Genomic DNA, 23,048 nt, shown 5'->3' with positions numbered 1-23,048 from the left:
AACTAACCACTCTTTTCTATACGTAATTATAAAACCATGTATATGTAATAAACCTTCAGAGTATTGAAGGAATGCGATCCTGTAACCATGTGTACAGAGTTTCATTTCATTGAGCGCTCAAACTACTCAGTTTAATTGGGAGCAGCTGCAGCACACACAGGGATAGATTAATCCCAACCAAATTTCCATAGCAACATCAACTTAGAACTGAAAGGAGCCAGTGGGACCCTGTTACACCCATCTACTTTTTGGAGAAGTGATCTTCATAGAAGAAATGTAGCCCAAAATCCAAACCTTTGAAATTTACAAAAAAAAAAGCCTAAATGGCTCAGTTATACATAAAAACATAAGAAATGAGGTGCAGAAAATTGGCAGCAGGTGCTCTGGATTGATAAGTCAACATTTTAGATATTTGTATACTGAAGTGCTAAGAACAGTACAATAATGAGAGTATGCAGGCTACTGTAAAGCATGGTGGAGGATCTTTGTAAGTTTGGGGCTGAATTTCAACAAATGGAATTGAGGATTTGGTGAGGATTGTGTCCCCAATGGAGAAATACAGGAAGATGCTCATACATTATGCAATACCATCAGGGAAGCATGTGATTAGCTACAAATTTACTCTGCAGCAGGACAACAATCACAAATATCAGCCAATAATGTTGTTCTGCCCTCTGAATATAGGGCAATATGTTTGTATTATATGCTGGCTTATTTGTTATAGCACCATATAGTAGTGGCTGAATTTATAGCCTGTGTCTTTAATAGCATTTATCGCCTGTGCCTTTAATAGCAGACAGAGTGTTGCATTGTGGGATTGAAGCAAGGTATACTGGGAAGAGGAAGATGCCATTTTCTTCTGTGTATTTCATAGGACACACGTGTTTATTTGTCCTCCTGTAACTCCCCAACTTGAGTTTGCTATCCTGGTAAAGCATATCTGGTAAGATTAATATCTTTTCTTGCAATGCAGTGTTGTACAGAGATGTTAACTGTATAGCAGCCAGTGCATAAGAGATGTGATTAGAAACCTGTGTATTTCCATGTAAAGTTTGCATCACACTGTATACTTTCCTGTAACTGTAAGTGTTCGCTGTGTGATCATCTGCCCAACACTTATATATGTCGTTTGTATTCTTATAGTTTTACCACATGTTCTATACTGTTCACCAATAAACAAGGTAGACTACAGAGAACAGTCCACTTATTTGGAAGATAGAAAAGTGGTTTATGCTGTATGCTAGAGTGCACACTGTGTCATCGTGTATGAAGGCAGAACAGTAAAACAGATACTAGACACCTGCGATAGTGAATACGACTTGAGGAGCTGCTTGTACCCACACCGCACTGCCTGCGGATACTGCAGTAGCCGCCATACAGTCGCAAGTACCGAGAGTGCAGCCCACCAACAAGTGCTTCATCATTCCCGCCACGTGGAAGCTGCCACTCATAGACTGTTTCCAGCTAATACAGTTGTGGCCAAAAGTATTGACACCCCTGCAATTCTGTCAGATAATACTCAGTTTCTTCCTGAAAATGATTGCAAACACAAATTCTTTGGTATTATTATCTTCATTTAATTTGTCTTAAATGAAAACACACAAAAGAGAATGAAGCAAAAAGCAAAATATTGATCATTTCACACAAAACTCCACAAATGGGCCAGACAAAAGTATTGGCACCCTCAGCCTAATACTTGGTTGCACAACCTTTAGCCAAAATAACTGCGACAAACCGCTTCCGGTAACCATCAATTAGTTTCTTACAATGCTCTGCTGGAATTTTAGACCATTCTTCTTTGGCAAACTGCTCCAGGTCCCTGATATTTGAAGGGTGCCTTCTCCAAACTGCCATTTTTAGATCTCTCCACAGGTGTTCTATGGGATTCAGGTCTGGACTCATTGCTGGCCACCTTAGAAGTCTCCAGTGCTTTCTCTCAAACCATTTTCTAGTGCTTTTTGAAGTGTGTTTTGGGTCATTGTCCTGCTGGAAGACCCATGACCTCTGAGGGAGACCCAGCTTTCTCACACTGAGCCCTACATTATGCTGCAAAATTTGGTGGTAGCCTTCAGACTTCATAATGCCATGCACACGGTCAAGCAGTCCAGTGCCAGAGGCAGCAAAGCAACCCCAAAACATCAGGGAACCTCCGCCATGCTTGACGGTAGGGACCGTGTTCTTTTCTTTGAATGCCTCTTTTTTCTCCTGTAAACTCTATGTTGATGCCTTTGCCCAAAAAGCTCTACTTTTGTCTCATCTGACCAGAGAACATTCTTCCAAAACGTTTTAGGCTTTTTCAGGTAAGTTTTGGCAAACTCCAGCCTGGCTTTTTTATGTCTCGGGGTAAGAAGTGGGGTCTTCCTGGATCTCCTACCATACAGTCCCTTTTCATTCAGACGCCGACGGATAGTACGGGTTGACACTGTTGTACCCTCGGACTGCAGGGCAGCTTGAACTTGTTTGGATGTTAGTCGAGGTTCTTTATCCAAATCTTGCGTTGAAATCTCTTGTCAATTTTTCTTTTCCGTCCACATCTAGGGAGGTTAGCCACAGTGCCATGGGCTTTAAACTTCTTGATGACACTGCGCATGGTAGACACAGGAACATTCAGGTCTTTGGAGATGGACTTGTAGCCTTGAGATTGCTCATGCTTCCTCACAATTTGGTTTCTCAAGTCCTCAGACAGTTCTTTGGTCTTCTTTCTTTTCTCCATGCTCAATGTGGTACACACAAGGACACAGGACAGAGGATGAGTCAACTTTAATCCATGTCAACTGGCTGCAAGTGTGATTTAGTTATTTCCAACACCCGTTAGGTGCCACAGGTAAGTTACAGGTGCTGTTAATTACACAAATTAGAGAATAGCATCACATGAATTTTCGAACAGTGCCAATACTTTTGTCCACCCTCTTTTTTATGTTTGGTGTGGAATTATATCCAATTTGGCTTTAGGACAATTCTTTTTGTGTTTTTTCATTTAAGACAAATTAAATGAAGATAATACCAAAGAATTTGTGTTTGCAATCATTTTCAGGAAGAAACTGAGTATTATCTGACAGAATTGCAGGGGTGTCAATACGTTTGGCCACAACTGTATACTCAGCAGTACGCAGCTAAGCGCACAATGTCGCGAAACAGCACATCTTCACTCAAAACGAGGTCATGAGCAAGCTCCAGCAGGTCATCAATAGCAGAGCTCGCTGCTGTCACTCGTGCCGAAGCAGCCAAAGCAAGATCCTCCTACGTCGAAAGAGAGATGCACTTAAAGCCGAGACAGGCAGAGTAAGAAGCAGAAGCAGCATGTTTGCAGGCAGTGAGAGAGACGGAAGCCGCACATCTGCAGACAGAGAGAGAAGCCAAAACCGCACGTTTGCAGGCAGAGAGGCGGAAACTGCACGTTTGCAAGCAGAGCTGGAAAAACTTGTGGCAGACAAAGGGACAGCAGCTGCAATAGCTAAAGCAGAGTATTTGGAAGCTATGAAGGATCCTGATAGTGAGAGGCGCAGCAACATTCCCAGACCAGATCTAGAGCAGCAAGATCCAGTGCAGCGTGTCGCAGAGTACGTCCGTCAACATTCCAGCATGGATGACAGCCCTGACGCACCACATCGACCAGCCTATGCCGATTACCAGCAATCCAACCCCAAACTTCACTACCACAGGCGAGGATACGTCCAGCACAGAGATGTCGACCACAGCTACCGTTCCACAGAACAGAAGGTACAACCGTCACCCAGACAGAAAAGGGGCACCCTTTACATCAGAACAGTATTATACAGACTGTCCTAAGCCAGAAGCTCCTTACAGGTATGAGGATGCACCACACACACAGCATGACAACTGCACACCAGCTCATGTTGGCGCTGGCCCAGCCACTATGAACTTTGCGAGGTTCTTTGCTCACTGGGAGCTGGTGACCAAGGGACTTGTAAAATTCACCGATCGAGCTGAGAGCTATAGAGCATGGTGAGCCTCTTTCCGGAATGCCATTAGAGATTTAGATCTTTCTAGTAGTGAACAGTTAGATCTACTGGTAAAGTGGCTTGGGAACGAGTCCGCTGAGCATGTCAAAAGAATCAGAAACATTAACATAAATTACCCACACATAGGCCTCCGTATGGTGTGGGAGAGACTTGATGAATATTATGGGTCAGTAGAAGCTATTGAAAATGCTTTGTATAAAAGAATTGATGACGTTTCCAGAAAAGGGAATAAGGGTCTTCGAAAGCTCATGGAACTGAGTGACTTGTTAATGGAGGTACATGTTGCTCAGATAGAAGGGGACCTGCCAGGGTTGGCATTCCTGGACACTGCCAAAGGTGTCGACCCAATTGTTCAAAAACTCCCTTACAACCTACAAGAGAAGTGGATCAGTCACAGGTCCCGTTACAAACAGACTCATAAGGTCTCATTTCCCCCTTTCAAGGTGTTCGTAGACTTGGTTACTCAACAAGCAAGAGTTAGAAATTACCCCAGTTTTGATTTCACTATGTCGTATAGCACTGCCCCTGGTGTCAAACCTTGTAAAACACCAGTGACAGTTCACAAAACTAATGTTACTCCCACAGGTTTTCCTTACAGGGCAACAAGTCCTCCCCAGAGGAAGACAAACATCAGGATCTCAGCAAACACTGCCCCCTACACAAGAAACCACATCCTCTGCTAAAATGCAGAGCCTTCAGGGAAAAGACTCTAGAAGACTGCAAAGGTTTCCTCAATGAAAGCAAGATATGTTTCAGGTGCTGTGCGACAACCTCGCACTTCGCTAAGAACTGTGAAACCAGTATGAAATGTGAGGAATGTGGTAGCGTGGAGCACAACACAGCCTTACACTCTGGACCACTTTCAGAGGTATCATCACAAGTAGAAGAGTGCGGGGAAAGACCGATGGTCACCGACATAGACACTCCAGTAATCACTTCTCAGTGTACAGAGATCTGTAAGGAACTTGTAACAGGAAAATCCTGCTAGAAGATCTGCCTTGTCAGTCTACCCAGCGAGCCACCGGGATAAGGCAATAAGGTGTATGCAATCTTGGATGATCAGAGCAACAGGTCTCTAGCCAAGTCCTTTCTCTTCGACACATTCAACCTTGCTTGCCCCAGTTCTCCTTACTCCTTGAAAACATGTGTGGGTACTATCGAGACGGCGGGGGAAAAGCAACTGGGTTAAAGGTAGAGTCGAAAGATGGTCAGACCTGCATAGCCTTGCCATCAATACTGGAGTGCAACCAGATTCCTGACAATAGGTCTGAGATACCTACGCCAGAGGTAGCAGCCCACCATCCTCATCTGAAACGTATAGCCCATCTGATACCGAAACTGGATCAAGAAGCTCCGATTGTCTTATTCCTCGGAAGAGACATACTACGAGTCCATAAAGCTCGAGGACAGATTAATGGCCTACAAAACGCCCTATACGCACAGAGACTTGACCTAGGACTGGTCATTGCAGAAGACGTCTGTTTAGGTGGAGCACACAAACCAACCTCAGTCAGCAGTATGTTCACTAGCACTCTTGAAAATGGACGTCCGTCTCTCTTCCAGCCATGTAAGAGTAGCTTCCTGATAAAAGAGTTGCCACACAATGCTCCTCTACCTTGTCCATTAGCTGATCCTTCTTGTGAAGACCACACATTTGACGGCGACCAAGATCACATAGGGTGCAAGGTTTTCCACAGAACAAGAGAAGACAACAAGGTAGCAATGTCCATAGAAGACAGACTGTTTTTGGACATCTTGGATCGAGAGATGGTAAGAGATGAGTCAAAGAGTTGGATGGCCCCTCTACCATTTAAACCCCAGAGGCAATGCTTACCCAACAACAGAGAGCTTGTCTACGGTCAATTTGTCTCCCTCAAATGCAAACTTTAGAAGGCACCTGAAAGAGCACTTCTTTGCCTTCATGGAGAAAATATTTTAGAATGGCCACGCAGAAATTCCACCTGAATTTCAAGATTCTGAGGAATGTTGGTATTTACCCATTTTTGGCGTGTATCATCTCAGAACTAATCAATGGGATTATATATTCAGTAGTAACACCAGAAGTCATTCTTTTGACTCCGAGATAAGTTTCTTTTGGGGTTTTCATACCATCAGAAATACTACGAGATAAGTTCATAGCAATTTAGTATTATCTATGAGACCATTCATGTCTCTTTATATATTTTTTTCGGTATTATAAGTGTGTGTGTGTCTCTTTTTTGTGTCCCTTTTTGTATATGTAGGGAGACGTAGGAGTCATTAGGGATACCGACGTTGAGCGGGGGCGCCATATCGTCTACAACTAGGGTGCCAACCTCCGCGGCTAGGAAGGGTTAAACTAGGGCTGACTAGGGCAATTTAGCCGGTGGCCCATTATGTGATAACTGAAGAGAACTAAAACAGTTTTTTCCCTTCATTTTTGTCCTCCTTCTTTTAGCCATTTTCACTAATGTTTTTAGTTATTGAATTAAAAGCTTCTGGTGTTACTACTGGCGTGTATCATCCTAAGAAACCTGGTCAGATAAGAGTAGTATTTGACTCAAGCGCCAGATATGAAGGTGTCTCGATAAACGATGTCTTTTTGTCTTGCCCAGACCTCAATAACAGACTTCTAGGAGTACTTCTTCGCTTCGGCAGAGATGCAGTGGCATTCATGGCTGACATACAACAGATGTTTCATTGCTTCCTTGTCAAAAGAGAACATAGAAACTATTTGAGGTTTTTCTGGTACCGCGATAATGACCCCTACAAAGACATCGTGGAGTATCGGATGAAAGTACACATCTTCGGGAACGGCCCTTTCCCTTCTGTCGCCATCTATGGTCTTAGACATTCAGCCAGAGAGGGCAAAGCAAAGTACGATTCGGATGTTAGAGCATTTGTGGAGGATTTCTACGTGGACAACTGCTTGAAATCCACACCCACAGATGAATCGGCAGTTAGTCTCCTAAAAAGGACACAAGAAATGCTCACTTTGTCCAATTTGAGGCTGCACAAAATTGCTTCCAACAGCCAAAAAATGATGGCAGCTTTTCCCTCTCAAGATTACTCAACTGATCTAAAAGACTTGGATTTAAACACAGACTTTCTTCCCATGCATCGGAGCCTTGGTTTGCTCTGGGATTTGTAGAGAGATGCATTTACCTTTCATATCAACAAAGGAGAGAAACCTTTGATGCGTAGAGGCGTCCTGTCCGTGATAAACAGCTTGTACGATCCTCTAGGATTTGTGACCCCTGTAACTATCAAAGGTAAAATGATGTTGAGGGACTTCACCCAAGAGATGTCTGAATGGGATGATTCACTTCCCATGGAGAAGAGAGATTTGTGGGCAAAATGGAAGAAATCTTTAGAAGCCTTGTCGAATCTTTACGTGGCACGACCATACGCTTCCGTACCATCAACAGAGTTCAAGATGCAAAGGCTCTGTATCTTCTGCGATGCCTCAACCAAAGCGATTGTAGCAGTAGCATATCTGAAAGCTACTGACATTAAAAAACAATGCCATGTAAGGCTTGTTATGAGCCGGACTAAACTAGCGCCAGTCCAGGAGCACACAATACCCAGACTGTAACTGTGTGGCTGTGCTAGCAGTAGAATTAGCTGAACTTATATTGACAGAAATTGACCTGGAAATCAAGGACATTGAGTTCTACTCAGGCAGCAAGGTAGTGCTTGGGTACATTTGCAACAAAACTCAACGCTTTTATGTTTACGTCAGCAATCGGGTGCTAAAGATCAGGAAGTCCACTTGCACTAAACAGTGGCGCTATGTGTCCACAAAAAAAGAAAAGAGAAGCCAGCGTTGCCAAGGTCTGAACGCATAACATAAAGTGCATTTGCACATAACATCTAACTGTATTCAAAATGAGATATTTAGCAAAAAAATTGATCAATTCAATTGAGCCACCCCGCCGCGCCCAGGCAATCTCATGTGGGGGGTCCTACTCTACGTTTTTAATAAACACTGTGCCATTACAGCCTCCTAGATACATTAAAAGCAAGACCACTTTAAATGCAATCTGTACCTGAGCATTTCTGGATCGCTCCCATGATGCCAGAAAAGGCAAGTGCGGATGAAGGCCAACCAGGTCTGAATGCAGACGTGTCAGGTTTAGCCTCCACACATTGCCTGACCAGCAAGCATAGATGAAGGGCAATGCAGGTTCAGATACAGGTGCACAATTAAATAAAGCTTGGGGCAGGGTGGGGCTGCTGTGTATGTGTGCACAGCAGCCTAGATCCATCACAGTGAACACAGAAAAAATGGCGAACACAACCCAGCGCGCACGGCAACAGTGGTGGTCAGCCACATACCAATGTACAAAAAAAGAAAAGAGAAGCCAGCGTTGCCAAGGTCTGAACGCATAACATAAAGTGCATTTGCACATAACATCTAACTGTATTCAAAATGAGATATTTAGCAAAAAAATTGATCAATTCAATTGAGCCACCCCGCCGCGCCAAGGCAATCTCATGTGGGGGGTCCTACTCTACGTTTTTAATAAACACTGTGCCATTACGGCCTCCTAGATACATTAAAAGCAAGACCACTTTAAATGCAATCCGTACCTGAGCATTTCTGGATCGCTCCCATGATGCCAGAAAAGGCAAGTGCGGATGAAGGCCAACCAGGTCTGAATGCAGACGTGTCAGGTTTAGCCTCCACACATTGCCTGACCAGCAAGCATAGATGAAGGGCAATGCAGGTTCAGATACAGGTGCACAATTAAATAAAGCTTGGGGCAGGGTGGGGCTGCTGTGTATGTGTGCACAGCAGCCTAGATCCATCACAGTGAACACAGAAAAAATGGCGAACACAACCCAGCGCGCACGGCAACAGTGGTGGTCAGCCACATACCAATGTACAAAAAAAGAAAAGAGAAGCCAGCGTTGCCAAGGTCTGAACGCATAACATAAAGTGCATTTGCACATAACATCTAACTGTATTCAAAATGAGATATTTAGCAAAAAAATTGATCAATTCAATTGAGCCACCCCGCCGCGCCCAGGCAATCTCATGTGGGGGGTCCTACTCTACGTTTTTAATAAACACTGTGCCATTACGGCCTCCTAGATACATTAAAAGCAAGACCACTTTAAATGCAATCCGTACCTGAGCATTTCTGGATCGCTCCCATGATGCCAGAAAAGGCAAGTGCGGATGAAGGCCAACCAGGTCTGAATGCAGACGTGTCAGGTTTAGCCTCCACACATTGCCTGACCAGCAAGCATAGATGAAGGGCAATGCAGGTTCAGATACAGGTGCACAATTAAATAAAGCTTGGGGCAGGGTGGGGCTGCTGTGTATGTGTGCACAGCAGCCTAGATCCATCACAGTGAACACAGAAAAAATGGCGAACACAACCCAGCGCGCACGGCAATAGTGGTGGTCAGCCACATACCAATGTACAAAAAAAGAAAAGAGAAGCCAGCGTTGCCAAGGTCTGAACGCATAACATAAAGTGCATTTGCACATAACATCTAACTGTATTCAAAATGAGATATTTAGCAAAAAAATTGATCAATTCAATTGAGCCACCCCGCCGTGCCAAGGCAATCTCATGTGGGGGGTCCTACTCTACGTTTTTAATAAACACTGTGCCATTACGGCCTCCTAGATACATTAAAAGCAAGACCACTTTAAATGCAATCCGTACCTGAGCACACCTGAGCAAAGTCCACACACCACAATCCTGCAGACCATGCAACTTGATCTGTTGAATCAAGACACCTTAAGGACACAACCTGATTTACGGACCCTGCATTCTTATACCGTTCAACATCTTACAGTGACGAATTAGACACCTTTGAACTGGTAGATCCAAATGCAGATGAAGAAATCCGTCCTCAGGTATCCGTTCTATGTATGGCGACTTCAGACAATTACCTCAAATCCCACCATTTCACCAGGGTTTCAATGTGGAACTCGCTTGTTTGTGCCATTGCTTGTTTAATTAATGTGGCTCAGTCTTACAACTCAACATCACCTGCCAGGCAGAAGCCTTGTAAAGGTTGGCACCATGGCAAGAATGCCTTTATCGCTCCAAACCTGGAAAATGCCAAGAATACGATAATTCGTACCATACAACGTGAGTGTTATGCCAAAGAAATAGACAACCTCAACAAAGGTCAACCCATTTCTAGTAACAGTGTCTTGAAAAGGCTTAATGCCAGACCATTGACTGCACTTTCCAGTGACGCTGGAGATCCAACCATTCTCACTCCCGCCATGTTACTCACTCAGAAAACCGACACTCCCAGCGCTCCATTGGTGAGAATTCAGCAACAAAGACCTCTACATATGTCAATGAAGACAAGTTCTAAGTCTCTCCAATACTTTCTGGGACAGATGGAGAAAGCAATATCTCTCCACCTTACAGCCTAGGAAGAAGTGGCAGATCGACAAGCCGAACATCAAACCCGGTGATATTGTGCTCATGAAGGACAGCCAATCACACCGAAATGAGTGGCCACTAGGCTTCATCACCAAGATATTCCCAAGCAAGGACGAGAAGGTGCGCAAGGTCGAGGTCAAAGTGTGGAAGGCTGGGGAGAGTAAACTATTCCTCAGACCAGTTGCGAAACTAGTTTTATTGCTTTCGCCAAAAGCGCCTGTAAGTGGCATTAGTTGATGCCAAGCAGGGAGTGTTCTGCCCTCTGAATATAGGGCAATATGTTTGTATTATGTGCTGGTTTATTTGTTATAGCACCATCTAGTGGCTGAATTTATAGCCTGTGTCTTTAATAGCATTTATAGCCTGTGTCTTTAATAGCAGCCGGAGTGTTGCATTGTGGGATTGAAGCAAGGTATATGGGATGAAGAAGATGCCATTTTCTTCTGTGTATTTCATAGGACACACGTGTTTATTTGTCCTCCTGTAACTCCCCAACTTGAGTTTGCTATCCTGGTAAAGCATATCTAGTAAGATTAATATCTTTTATTGCAATGCAGTGTTGTACAGAGATATTACTAACTGTATAGCAGCCAGTACATAGGAGGTGTGATTAGAAACCTGTGTATATCCATGTATAGTTTGCATCACACTGTATACTTTCCTGTAACTAAGTGTTAGCTGTGTGATCATCTGCCCAATACTTATCTATGTTGTTTGTTTTCTTATAGTTTTACCACATGTTCTATACTGTTCACCAATAAACAAGTTAGACTACAGAAAACAGTCCGCTTATTTGGAAGACAGAAAAGTGGTTTATGCTGTATGCTAGATTGCACACCGTGTCAACATGTATGAAGGCAGAACAAGTGTTATCTTCAGGGTCTAAAAGAACAGTGAGTCCTGGGAGTGATGAAATGTCTCCTACAGAGCCCAGATCTCATTATCATTGAGTTTGTCTGGGATTATATGAAAGGAAAGAAAGATTTGTGCAAGTCTAAATCCAAAGAAGAACTGTAGTTAGTTCTCTATTTTGAGTTTTTCCAAGACTTGCATGTAAATATATCTAGAAAAATGTATGCTGCTTTGAAGGCAAAGGGCGGTCACACCAAATATTGATTGATTTATATTTATCTTTTGTTCATTCCCTTTGCATTTTGTTTATTGATATAAAAAAATTAATACTTCGATTTTTGTAAGCATTCTTACTTTTTGCATAGTGAAACTTTGTTGAGAGGATCACTTTACTTTGCATTAAATAAGTGGTCTTCTGGAGCGAAGGAATGGTGTTCTTAACCCCTTCATGATCGGAGGTATTTTCGTTGTTTGCTCTCCTTCCCAGAGCCATAACTTTTTTTATTTTTTGGTCAAAATGGCCATGTAAGGGCTTGTTTGTTTGCAGGCCAAATTGTACTTTTGACCAACACCATTGGTTTTAACATATCATGTAATAGAAAATAGGAAAAACTCCAAGTGCGGTGAAATTGCAAAGTGCAATTCCAGTTTCTTTTTATCATGTTCACTGAATGCTAAAACTGACCTGCCATTATGATTCTCCATGTGTAGACTCTTTTTTATTTAAGGGGTGAAAAAAAATCCAAGCTTTGCAAAAAAAAAAAAAAAAAAATGACACCATTTTCCGAGACCTGTAGTATCTCTATTTTTCAGGATCTGGGGCTAGGTGAGGGCTTTCTTTTTGCGCACCGAGCTGATGTTTTTAGTAATACCATTTTGGTGTAGATACAATCTTTTGATCGCCTGTTATTGCATTTTATTGCAATGTAGCGGCGACCAAAAAATGTAATTCTGACATTTGTTTTTTTTTTTTCGTTACGCCATTTAGCGATCGGATTCTTTTTTTTTTTTTTTAACTTGCTAGGTCGGGCGATTCTGATCGCGGCAATACCAAATATGTGTATATTTGATTTTCTTTTTACTGTTTATTTTGAATGGTGTGATAGGGGGGTGATTTGAGCTTTTATATACTGTATTTTTTATTTTTTTTAAAACATTTTTTTAAAACTTTTTGCATGCTTCAATAGTCTCCATGGGAGACTAGAAGCTGCAGTTGTCTGATCGCCTCTGCTACACACAGGCGATAATCAGATCGCCTGTGTGTAGCAGAAATGTTCACTTGCTATGAGCGCTGACCACCGGGCTCGTAGCAATCCGGCTATGACAACCATACAGGTCTGCTGAAGACTTCTGGTTGTCATGCCAACTCATCGGTGACCCGCAATAACGTTATGGGGTCACCGATGGGTGGGATTTCCGGCACGTTCTGGTAAGCACGAGTTAAATGCCGCTGTCAGAGATTGACAGCAGCATTTAACAGGTTAACTGCAGGTGGATCGTGAATCCACCCACATCTGTTAGAGGCACACGTCAGCTGGTCAAAACAGCTGACATATGCTGGGAAAGATGTGGGCTCAGCAACGGAGCGGATTCCGACGTGGGCGTACTATTAAGCCCAACATTGGAAAGGGGTTAAAGTACATGATTAGTATGCTTAGAACTGTAAATCTGTCACTTGAGAACTGGTATGGATTTATAGAGTGTGGTCTTCTTGAAGAGGTGATCTATATAAAGTCTCTATTGCATTACTTTTTTCAGTTTTCTTTATTCATGATACATCATTTTCAGTTATTTTCTAAATATCTCCTACCTATTCCATTACTTGGTTACAAACATGTTACATGTTATATATAGGTACTTGCCAGCATGGTAGTCAGTACATGCCTCAATTTTTAAAATGATCAGTGAACACAAAAAGACAAAGATTTATAAAAAAACAAAACACAAATCCAAAACACAAAACCATTTAGAAAGTGATGAAGTAATAGCTGATTATTAAATTTCAGATTTTATAAAAATTCTAAAAAGTGATGTCTGGGGTTTTTGGTATAAGAATTATTGACCGTGTCACTAGAATGGTAAGACACAGGTACATTAATGCTTGTCAAGGTGTGGATCAGGCAATGTTTTGGAGAGTTTCTTCATGCACCTTGCCAAGTCGGAGATCTCCTTCCACTTGACTGACTGCAGAGACCGCTGCATAGAGTGATCAGATTGAACAGATGAAAGACGTTTATCCAGTTCTTCTATTTTAAAAGAAACGTGCAGAAGTTCAGACTCCTTTTTGGTAATCTTAAAATAAAGAAAAAAAACAGTAATCAATAGAATTTATAAAGTCTGAAAACTAATGTATGGCAGTCAACCTTGGAAAGAAGATCATTTTAAGTCACAAAATCAACTAAAATCATGAAAACAATTTGTAATTGTAACATCTAATGAAACAGTATTATAGGCTCATTTGTTACATTTCTCTTATCTTCTTGCAGATACAAATACTTGAAAATACAGTGTTAATCTCTGGTTAGATAACGTTTTAGGCTAAGGTCCCATGGTGCATTTTTGATCCCATGAATTTTGAGCAACATTTCTGCACCATTTAGCTAATTTAAATTTTTGCGGTTTTTTAATGCTATTTTCCTTTATATTCATCTTTTGTCTATTTCTAATAGGTAAAGTTTAAAATAAAACCTCTTTTTTTTTTATAAATATGTTTCTTGCTCAATAGCTTTGCATTCATGAAACTTTTTTGGTAAACTTGTGTGCAGATTACAAATGAATCTTTTTTCATTTGGGAAATTATGGCACCTCATTCAAGTCTAGGAAGAAAATCTGTAAATAAAGTGCATATTACGGTAATTGCAAAAGAAAATGACGTGTGCGGATTACAAAACTGTACTAAAGATTTAGATTGTGAGCCCCATCCGGGACAGTGATGATAATGTGTGCAAACTGTAAAGCGCTGCGGAATATGTTAGCCCTATATAAAAATAAAGATTATTATTAACATCTTTTTCCATAGCGTAAAAAAGTAAAGTGGGCAAGAGCTTTATATCTGTAGCATGTATTAGGCACTGGCTGTATTATCTCAACCAGATCAAGTAGAGACTAGTCAGACAGGCTGGTCCCTGGAAGCTTCTCCCTGCCCGCTGCTCTGGACTGACCGGTCTAAGCCTGTACATCAATAAAGGGACCGAGATCATGTATAGACTAGTCGGACACGCTAGTCCCTGGAAGCTTCTCCCTGCCCGCTGCTCTGGACAGACAGGTCTCAGCCTATACATCAATAAAGGGTAGCAGGCGAGGAGAAGCCCACAGCAGATACAGCACTTCTCGGTCCCCAGAGGCTTTCAATTGATGTTTTTCTCTGAAACTCTGCAGTGTTTCAGAGTCAAACATGCCCGGCTAGAATAATACAAGCAGTGTCCGATACAAGGTGCCCACGGATTGGGCATATATAAGCTGACAGGTTCACTTTAAAGATATTTCTAGAGACTAAAATATTGCACTGCACATACACACCAAGTTTTATGGAGCACATCACAGCTGAAAGAAGTGCCAAATTCATTAAGAAGCACAATCCTCGTACTCCAATGCATTGTTCATCAAGACCGACATGCAAAATAGCCTTGATGAATCAGCCTAAATGTAGTATTTTATGATGCTCACTGGGTGACTATGTAATACGGTACATCATGGTTAGGCTCCTTTCATTTTGTGCTGGTGCTATATGGCGGCCATTGTTGCTGTGGTTTTATGCTTGTTGGGCGGTGCAGTCTGGAGTCAATGGGACTCAGTCTTGCAGCATGGGCACTGTGAGACACCAGGCCACCTGCCCTGCTGGTGCATTATCGCTGAGCCGGGGGTTAGCACACGCCGGTGCTCCTTTAAGGCGATAGAAGTTAGGACCCACAGAGTTTGACAGCGATATTTAACATTATTAACAGCCGCAAATAGATCGCGATTCCACTAGCGGCTGTTAGGGGCACAAGTCAGCTGGTCAGATCAGCTGTCATGTGCCAGAAAAGGTGTGGGCTCATCACCGAAGCCCGCACCAAACAGGGGGAGGCGTCCAATGACAGACTCTGCCCGTCATTGGATGTTAAGGGGTAAATGTTTTATTTTCATGCCTATTTTTTTTTTTTTTTACAGTAAGAGGGACCTTATCTGATGATACTGAAATGACTTCACTATTGGTTATGCAACATATGATGATATTCTGTAACAGATGGACTATGATGACAGGCTGGTATACAAGTATCTAGAACAAACAACAAAATTAGTTCCCCATGAGAATGAAAATCCACATTAGATTGTCAGTGGAAACTGCTGAGAATTTCTATGATCAGCTTTCCGAATTGTCCTTCAGTGTTCTGTAGCTATCCAATGAAAGGTTTACAAGCACATGAATAAATAGGAACAAATGTACTGATGGAAAAGGTAGGAAAACAAGGGATAACAAAGCACACAACACGAGCAAGGTCACAAGTCACTACAGACGAGTACAGAAACCGACTGGCAAATGAAGCCAAGAACACTGCAGATAACAGGCCTAACCTTAATCTAGAGCATGATTACTCACAAAAAAACAGTCTAGGTGTTAATACTATGAGAAACAATGAGTTAAAACACACAAGTGCTTCAGCATGCCTGTAAAACCTTTCCATTTCTTTGTGGATACATATTTAACCCATTAGTGACCGGGCCAAATTTTTGAAATCTGACCAGTGTCACTTTATGTGGTAATAACTCTGGAACACTTCAACAATTCCCAGTAATTTTAAGATTGTTTTTTTCGTGGCACATTATAATTTATGATAATGGTAAATTTAGGTTGATATGTTTTGTTTATTTACAAAAAATATCAGAAATTTGAGAATTTTTTTAAAAAATTAGCAATTTTCAAACTTTGACTGATTATCCCTTTAATCCAGATAGTCATACCATAAAAAAATCTGAATAAATAACATTTCCCACATGTCTGCTTTAAATCAGCACTATTTGTAAAATGTAGCAGCATTTTTTCAAGTAAATTTACAAAATTTATTTTTTAAGGACGTGACTTTGGGGGCTCTATATATTGTAAAACCCCCAAAAAGTGATACCATTTTAAAAACAGCACCCCTGACATATTGAAAACTTCTGTCAAGGAGTTTATTTACCCTTCAGGTAAATTTCAGGAATTAATACAAAGTGACATGACAGGAATGAAAAAGTGTGTTTTACCACCTAAATGTCAGTAACTTCTGAACAGGTTACTACAGCAGTCAGACTCTAAGGCCGCTATTTGGTCGCGAACTGCCATGGCAAACATCAGGACCACACAATCATGATCTCAGAACACTTGATGGGAAAGGAAGCCCGCACGCTCTGTTAACCATTTATATGATGTTGTCACTATTGACAGCAGCATCTATGGGGTTAAACAGATATGGATGGTGCCAACACTGATCATTTGTGATGCAGCAAGTTGTCAGCTATAGTGTACAGTCAACAGCTGCTGGATTGTCACCTGTATGGGGATGATATTCTCTTATATTTCAGGTCAATTAAAAGATGCATTGGTGGTCATTAGTGGGTTAGCTGTATTTAATTTTACAAGGAGATACATATACCATATTTTTCGGATTATAAGACGCACCCCAAATTTTGAGGAGAAAAATAGGATTTTTTATTTTAACAAAATGGTGGTGCTTCTTATAATCCATGCTTCTAATTGCTTACCAGGGGTGGTGGCTGCGGTGAGGCGGGGTACCAGGGTCTCTGCTGGAGGAGGCAGGAATGGGATGATGCTGCAGGCCGCAGGCTGGGATGAGGGGGTGTTCCAATGTGCAGCGCGCCACTGCGGGTGTCGAGCGCTGCTGAGGGTGTCCGATGCTGCTGAGGGTGTCTGATGCTGCGGGCGTCTCTGGTGCTGCAGGGGCTCTGCCGACATTATGTGAAAGGCCAGAGCCCCCACAGTTCCATGGTTTCCTATGCGGTGAACTCTGGGAAAATGGCTGCAAGGGGCGGCGCATGCACAGATGGAGATCTCGGCACGAAGATCTCGGGAGATGAGATCTCAGTGCTGAGATGAGATCTTATCTCCCGAGATCTTGGTGCCGAGACCTCCATCTGTGCATGCGCCATTTTCCCGGAGTCCACCAGATAAGAAACCATGGAACTGCAGTGGCTCTGGGCTTTCACAAAATGTCAGCAGAGCTCCTGCAGCACCGGAGACACCCGCAGCAGCATCGGACACCCCCGCAGCGCCGGACACCCCCGTAGCACCTCCGGGTACCCGCAGCACTGCCGTACACCCCCTCATCCCAGCCTGCAGCAACGGTATCGGTAAGGTATATCCGCATTATAAGACATACCCCCATTTTCACCCCAAATTTTTGGGATAAAGAGTGCGTCTTATAATCCGAAAAATATGGTATTCTTTTAAAACAAGGGTCAGGTTTGGCTCATCTGAACATGACCCTTTAGAGCTGTATGGGGATAGTTCTGAAAATGGATGCATCACAATACAATCTCAAAAGGGTATCCCTTATGTTATAAGAAATCAATCTACTATATAATTTTCTAATTCTGTCTGTCTGTCTGTAATGGAAATCCCACCTCGCTGATTGGTCGCGGCAGTTAGGCTGTGACCAATCAGTGACAGTTGCTTAGTCGTCGTGGCAACACGGCCGCACTGCTTATTGTGCAGGCACATTACAGCCATTAAAGGCATCACTGCTGCGTTGCTCATTACACAGGCACAGTCCTGTACATATTCTGGAGTACAATACATTAGGTAATTAGGTAACAATAGAACAGTGACTGCAGCTCTGGGTGTAATTTGCGTACAATACATTAGGTGACAGCAGAAAAGTGAATGCAGCTCTGGGTGTAACTGGAGTACAATACATTAGAATCATAGAATCATAGAATCATAGAATCGTAGAGTTGGAAGGGACCTCCTGGGCCATCTGGTCCAACCCCCTGCTCAAAGCAGGATTCGCTAAATCATCCCAGTCAGATGTCTGTCCAGCCTCTGTTTGAAGACTTCCATTGAAGGAGAACTCACCACTTCTCGTGGCAGCCTGTTCCACTCATTGATCACTCTAACTGTCAAAAAGTTTTTTCTAATATCTAATCTGTTTCTCCTCCCATTCAGTTTCATCCCATTGCTTCTAGTCTTTCCTTGTGCAAATGAGAATAAAGTTGATCCTTCTACAATGTGACAGCCCTTTAGATATTTGTAGACAGCTATTAGGTAAGATCTGAACAGTGACTGCAGCTCTGGGTGTAACTGGACTACAATACATTAGGTAAAAGCATAACAGTGACTGCAGCTCTGGGAGTAACTGGAGTACACTACATTAGATAACAGCAGAACAGTGACTCCAGATCTGGGTGTAACTGGAGTACACTACATTTGGTAACAGCAGAACAGTGAGTGCAGATCTGGGTCTAACTGGACTACAATACATTAGGTAAAAGCAGAACAGTGACTGCAGCTCTGGGATTAACTGGAGTACAATACATTAGATAACAGCAGAACAGTGACTGCAGCTCTGGGTGTAACTTGAGTACAATATATTTGGTAAGATATGAACAGTGACTGCAGCTCTGGCTGTAACAGGAGTATAATACATTAGGTAAGAGCAGAACGGTGACTGCAGCTCTGGGTGTAACTGGACTACAATACATTAGGTAAAGGCAGAACAGAGACTGCAGCTCTGGGATTAACTGGAGTACAATATATTAGATAATAGCAGAACAGTGACAGCAGCTCTGGGTGTAACTGGAGTACAATACATTAGGTAACAGCAGAACAGTGACTGCAGCTCTGGCTGTAACTGGAGTACAATAAATTAGGTAACAGCAGAACAGTGACAGCAGCTCCGGGTGTAACAGGAGTATAATACACTAGATGGTGGCCCGATTCTATCGCATTGGGTATTCTAGAGTCTCTGTTAAAATAAAAAATAGTTATATACTCACCTTCCGATGACCCCTGGACTCTGTCCCTCCTCTCACCACGCTCCCGGCATCTTCCAGTCCCAGTAATGCTTAGTGAGAAGGGCCGGTGATGACGTCACTCTCGCGAGAGCGCGATGTCATCAGCAGTGTTTCGCGCTAAGCATTACTGGGACCGGAAGATGCCGGGAGCGTGGTGAGAGGAGGGAAAGAGTCCAGGGGCCGTCAGGAGGTGAGTATATCACTATTTTTTATTTTAACAGAGACTCTAGAATACCCGATGCGATAGAATCGGGCCACCATCTAGTGGTCAAATAAACATAAGGAGGAATGGGAGGAAAAACAGAAAATCTGATAACTTTGAAGCATCGTTTGAGGAGCCTAGTAGAATAAAAGAAAATCTTGATGTGCTGAATTTGTGATCTGTGGAAGGCATCTGAAAAAACAAAGTACTGACTTTGGGATTAAATTTTGTGCCTACTCGTTGCTTTGACCTTTTATCACATTTTTAGACATTGATAAGTATTACTATGAAAAGACATTTTTATAATGAAGAATCGGGGAAATGGAATTTACAAATGTAATGGTTACATGAAATGAATTCACAGGACTGATGTCTCTGCGCTGTGAAAAATGTTGTTGATTAAATATGGAATAGAACAGTGACAACATTCATCTTAAATGTAGTGTCATATCAGGATATCTAACCCATTTTTTTCCATTACAATCTAGGATAGAAGGGATTGACAGATTTAGGAATGAGAATTGAAAAAAATTATGATATTCCAAGGAGCAATTTAACTAACCATATGTCACGATGTGCCGGTCTGAAGTGGAAGGGGCCTGCAACTGTCCCTGGAGCTGGGGCCCTCACTATCCCTGTCCCAGGGGTACTCTCGAAGGTAGAGAGGCCTGGGTCTCCCACCTTACTATGCTACTGAATGCACTCTGAACTATTTAACAAGGGAACAATATGAGCGACCAACCAAATGGGAGGGGATAAGGTAATACACACACTACAAAAAGCACACAGTAAACTCCTAGAGTAAACAGCAACTGTCCCAAATAATAACTATTCCTTCACCACAAAATTGGGTAGTTGTAAGTGTGAAGGAACTGCAGTGTGATAGGATAGACCAAATAGCAAATGGAAAACATGTGCTGTAACAAAGGAGTGACAATAGGCAAAGGGAAATCAGCACCTGAACAGAGACAGGATCTCCAGTGGATAGAAATGTCAGCAGCCAACCACAAGACTGCTTGATCGAATCCTGAGGCATGATACCCATAATCCACTTCCAAACATTCAGCCCTCAAAGATGTTTCAAAAAGGTCTGACTTAAATGAGTTGTCCGGTCTTAAGCTATAAGTCTGTAATCACTCTATGTGACTGCATACTTGTGAATCCTCTGATTGCAAACACTGTGAGGATTCTCCAGTGTTGGGAGCAGACGATCATTTTTGATATTTGATATGCATACTTCCGGCCACATTCCAACTAGATTGTGTGAGGATCGCTCAATACACTTGCATTGAGAGAGGCCACGCTCATCTAGTCGGCACATAGCTGAATGTATGCAAATCACATAGTTGCGGTTAATTGCTGCTGGCACTGGAGAATCCTCACAGCTATATATGGACATAAAATATGGACACACAATGGCAAATGGATTGACTATAGACAACAATATCAATGAAAATTGTCTGAATTTTTTCATATTCCCTTCTGAACATGGCCTAATGGTGCATTCAAACGTAATTTCAGCCTGAGTGCTGTCCTCACACAGACAGCATTTGGACCATTGCATATTTTGGCTGAGACTCACCTATCCAAGTCTAGGAGTGCACAAAAACCTCAGATGCCATATGGATCAGCTATTTAGCATCTGAATTTTACAGATACATTGCAATTCTTAGCATAGTAAGCTATATTTGGTCTATTAAATTTTATTAATTTGTGATGTATAAAAACAAAAGTCATATGAGTGGCATGTGAATGACAATACACATTGCGGATTCCAGTGCGGATTTTTCCGCGTGGATTTTGCTAAATCCGCAGGTAAAATAACCTTCGTTTTACCTGCGGATTTAATGCAGATATTGTGCAGATTTCGCCTGCGTTTTTACACCTGCGGATTCCTATAATGGAGCAGGTGTAAAAACGCTGTGGATTCCGCACAAAGAATTGACATGCTGTGGAAAATAAACCACAGCAAATCTGCGCGGAATTTTCCGCAGCATGTGCGCAGCGGATTTGGTTTTCCATAGGGTTACATGGTACTGTACATCGCATGGAAAACTGCTGCAGATCCGCAGGGCCAAATCCGTTGCGGATCCGCACCCAAATCCGCAACGTGTGCACACACCCTAAAAGTGAAATCTGTATTGTTGTTTATATGTCACTATTAACCCCTTCACCCCGAAACCTGTTTTCACCTTCCTGACCAGGCCATTTTTTACAATTGAGTCCACTGTCACTTTATGAGGTCATATCCCTGGAATGCTTCAATGGATCCCACTGAATCTGAGGTTGTTTTCTCATGACATATTGTACTTTATGAAAGTGGTAAAATTTATTTGATATTACTTGTGTTTATTTGTGGAAAAAAATGGAAATTTGGCGAAAATTTTGCAATTTTTAAACTTTTAATTTTTATGCCCTTAAATCAGAGAGTCAAGTCACACAAAATAGTTAATAAATAACATTTCCCACATGTCTACTTTACATCAGCACAATTTTTGAAACTTTTTTTGTGCTAGGAAGCTATAAGGGTTAAAATTTACCCAGCGATTTCTCATTTTTACAACAAAATTTGCAAAACCATTTTTTTAGGGCCCACCTCACATTTGAAGTCACTTTGAATGGCCTATATGACAGAAAATACCCAAAAGTGACACCATTCTAAAAACTGCACCCCTCAAGGTGCTCAAAACCACATTCAAGAAGTTTATTAACCCTTCAGGTGTTTCACAGGAATCTTTGGAATGTGGAAAGAAAAAATAAACATTTACTTTTCTTTCACAAAAATTTTCCTTTAGGTCTAACTTTTTTTACTTTCCCAAGGAATAGGAGAAAATGGACCATACAATTTGTTGTGCAATTTATCCTGAGCATGCTGATACCCCATATGTGGGGGAAATCTACTGTTTGGACACACAGCAGGGCTTGGAAGGGAAGGAGCATCATTTCACTATTTGAATGTAAAATTTGCTGGCATAATTAGCAGATGTCGTCATGTTTGGAGAGCCCCTGATGTGCCTAAACAGTGGAAACCCCCAAGAAGTGACACCATTTTGGAAACTAGACTCCTTATGGAACATATCTAGATTTGTATTGAGCACCTTGAACCCACAGGTGCTTCACGGAAGTTTATAACGTAGAGCCGTGAAAATAAAAAAATAAAATTTTTCCTGCAAAAATCTTTTTTAGTTCCAAATATTGAATTTTCACAAGGAGAACAGGAGAAAATGGACCCCAAAATTTGTTATGCAACTTCTCCCGAGTTTACCGATACCCCATATGTCATTGAAAACTACTTTTGAGGCACAGTACAAAGCTCAGAAGGGAAGAAACGCCATATCATAGTGCAGATTTTGCTGCATTTGTTTGAGGGTGCCATGTGACATTGTCAGAGCCCATGAGGTGCCAACACAGTAGAATCCCCCAGAAATGACCCAAACTAAACCTCTCAATTAATTCATCTAGGGGTGCAGTGATTATATTGACGCCACAGGTGTGTCACAGACTTTTATACCATTGGACAGTGAAGATAAAAAAATTTAAATTATTACCATCAAGATTTTACATTTTCATACTGGGAAATGGGTTAAAATGTCACTAAAATTTGTCCTACAATTTCTACTGAAC

At 42.0% G+C, this 23,048-nt stretch overlaps 1 protein-coding gene across 1 annotated transcript in view; it reads right to left on the bottom strand.

Moving 5' to 3' along the window:
* Positions 1-12,978: 12,978 nt before the first annotated feature.
* The window catches only part of LOC141089389 (uncharacterized), a 93,396-nt gene continuing 83,326 nt past the window's right edge, over positions 12,979-23,048 (bottom strand). Inside the window, exon 10 of the mRNA XM_073575749.1 lies at positions 12,979-13,525. Coding sequence (XP_073431850.1) covers positions 13,328-13,525 — 198 coding nt within the window. The 3' untranslated portion in view covers positions 12,979-13,327. The remainder of the gene's footprint in view (positions 13,526-23,048) is intronic.

This window comes from Dendrobates tinctorius, unplaced genomic scaffold, assembly GCF_039654945.1.
Source record: "Dendrobates tinctorius isolate UK_male_01 unplaced genomic scaffold, ASM3965494v1 ptg000046l, whole genome shotgun sequence".
Lineage (NCBI taxonomy): Eukaryota > Metazoa > Chordata > Amphibia > Anura > Dendrobatidae > Dendrobates > Dendrobates tinctorius.
This window is presented reverse-complemented; position numbering and strand designations above follow the sequence as displayed.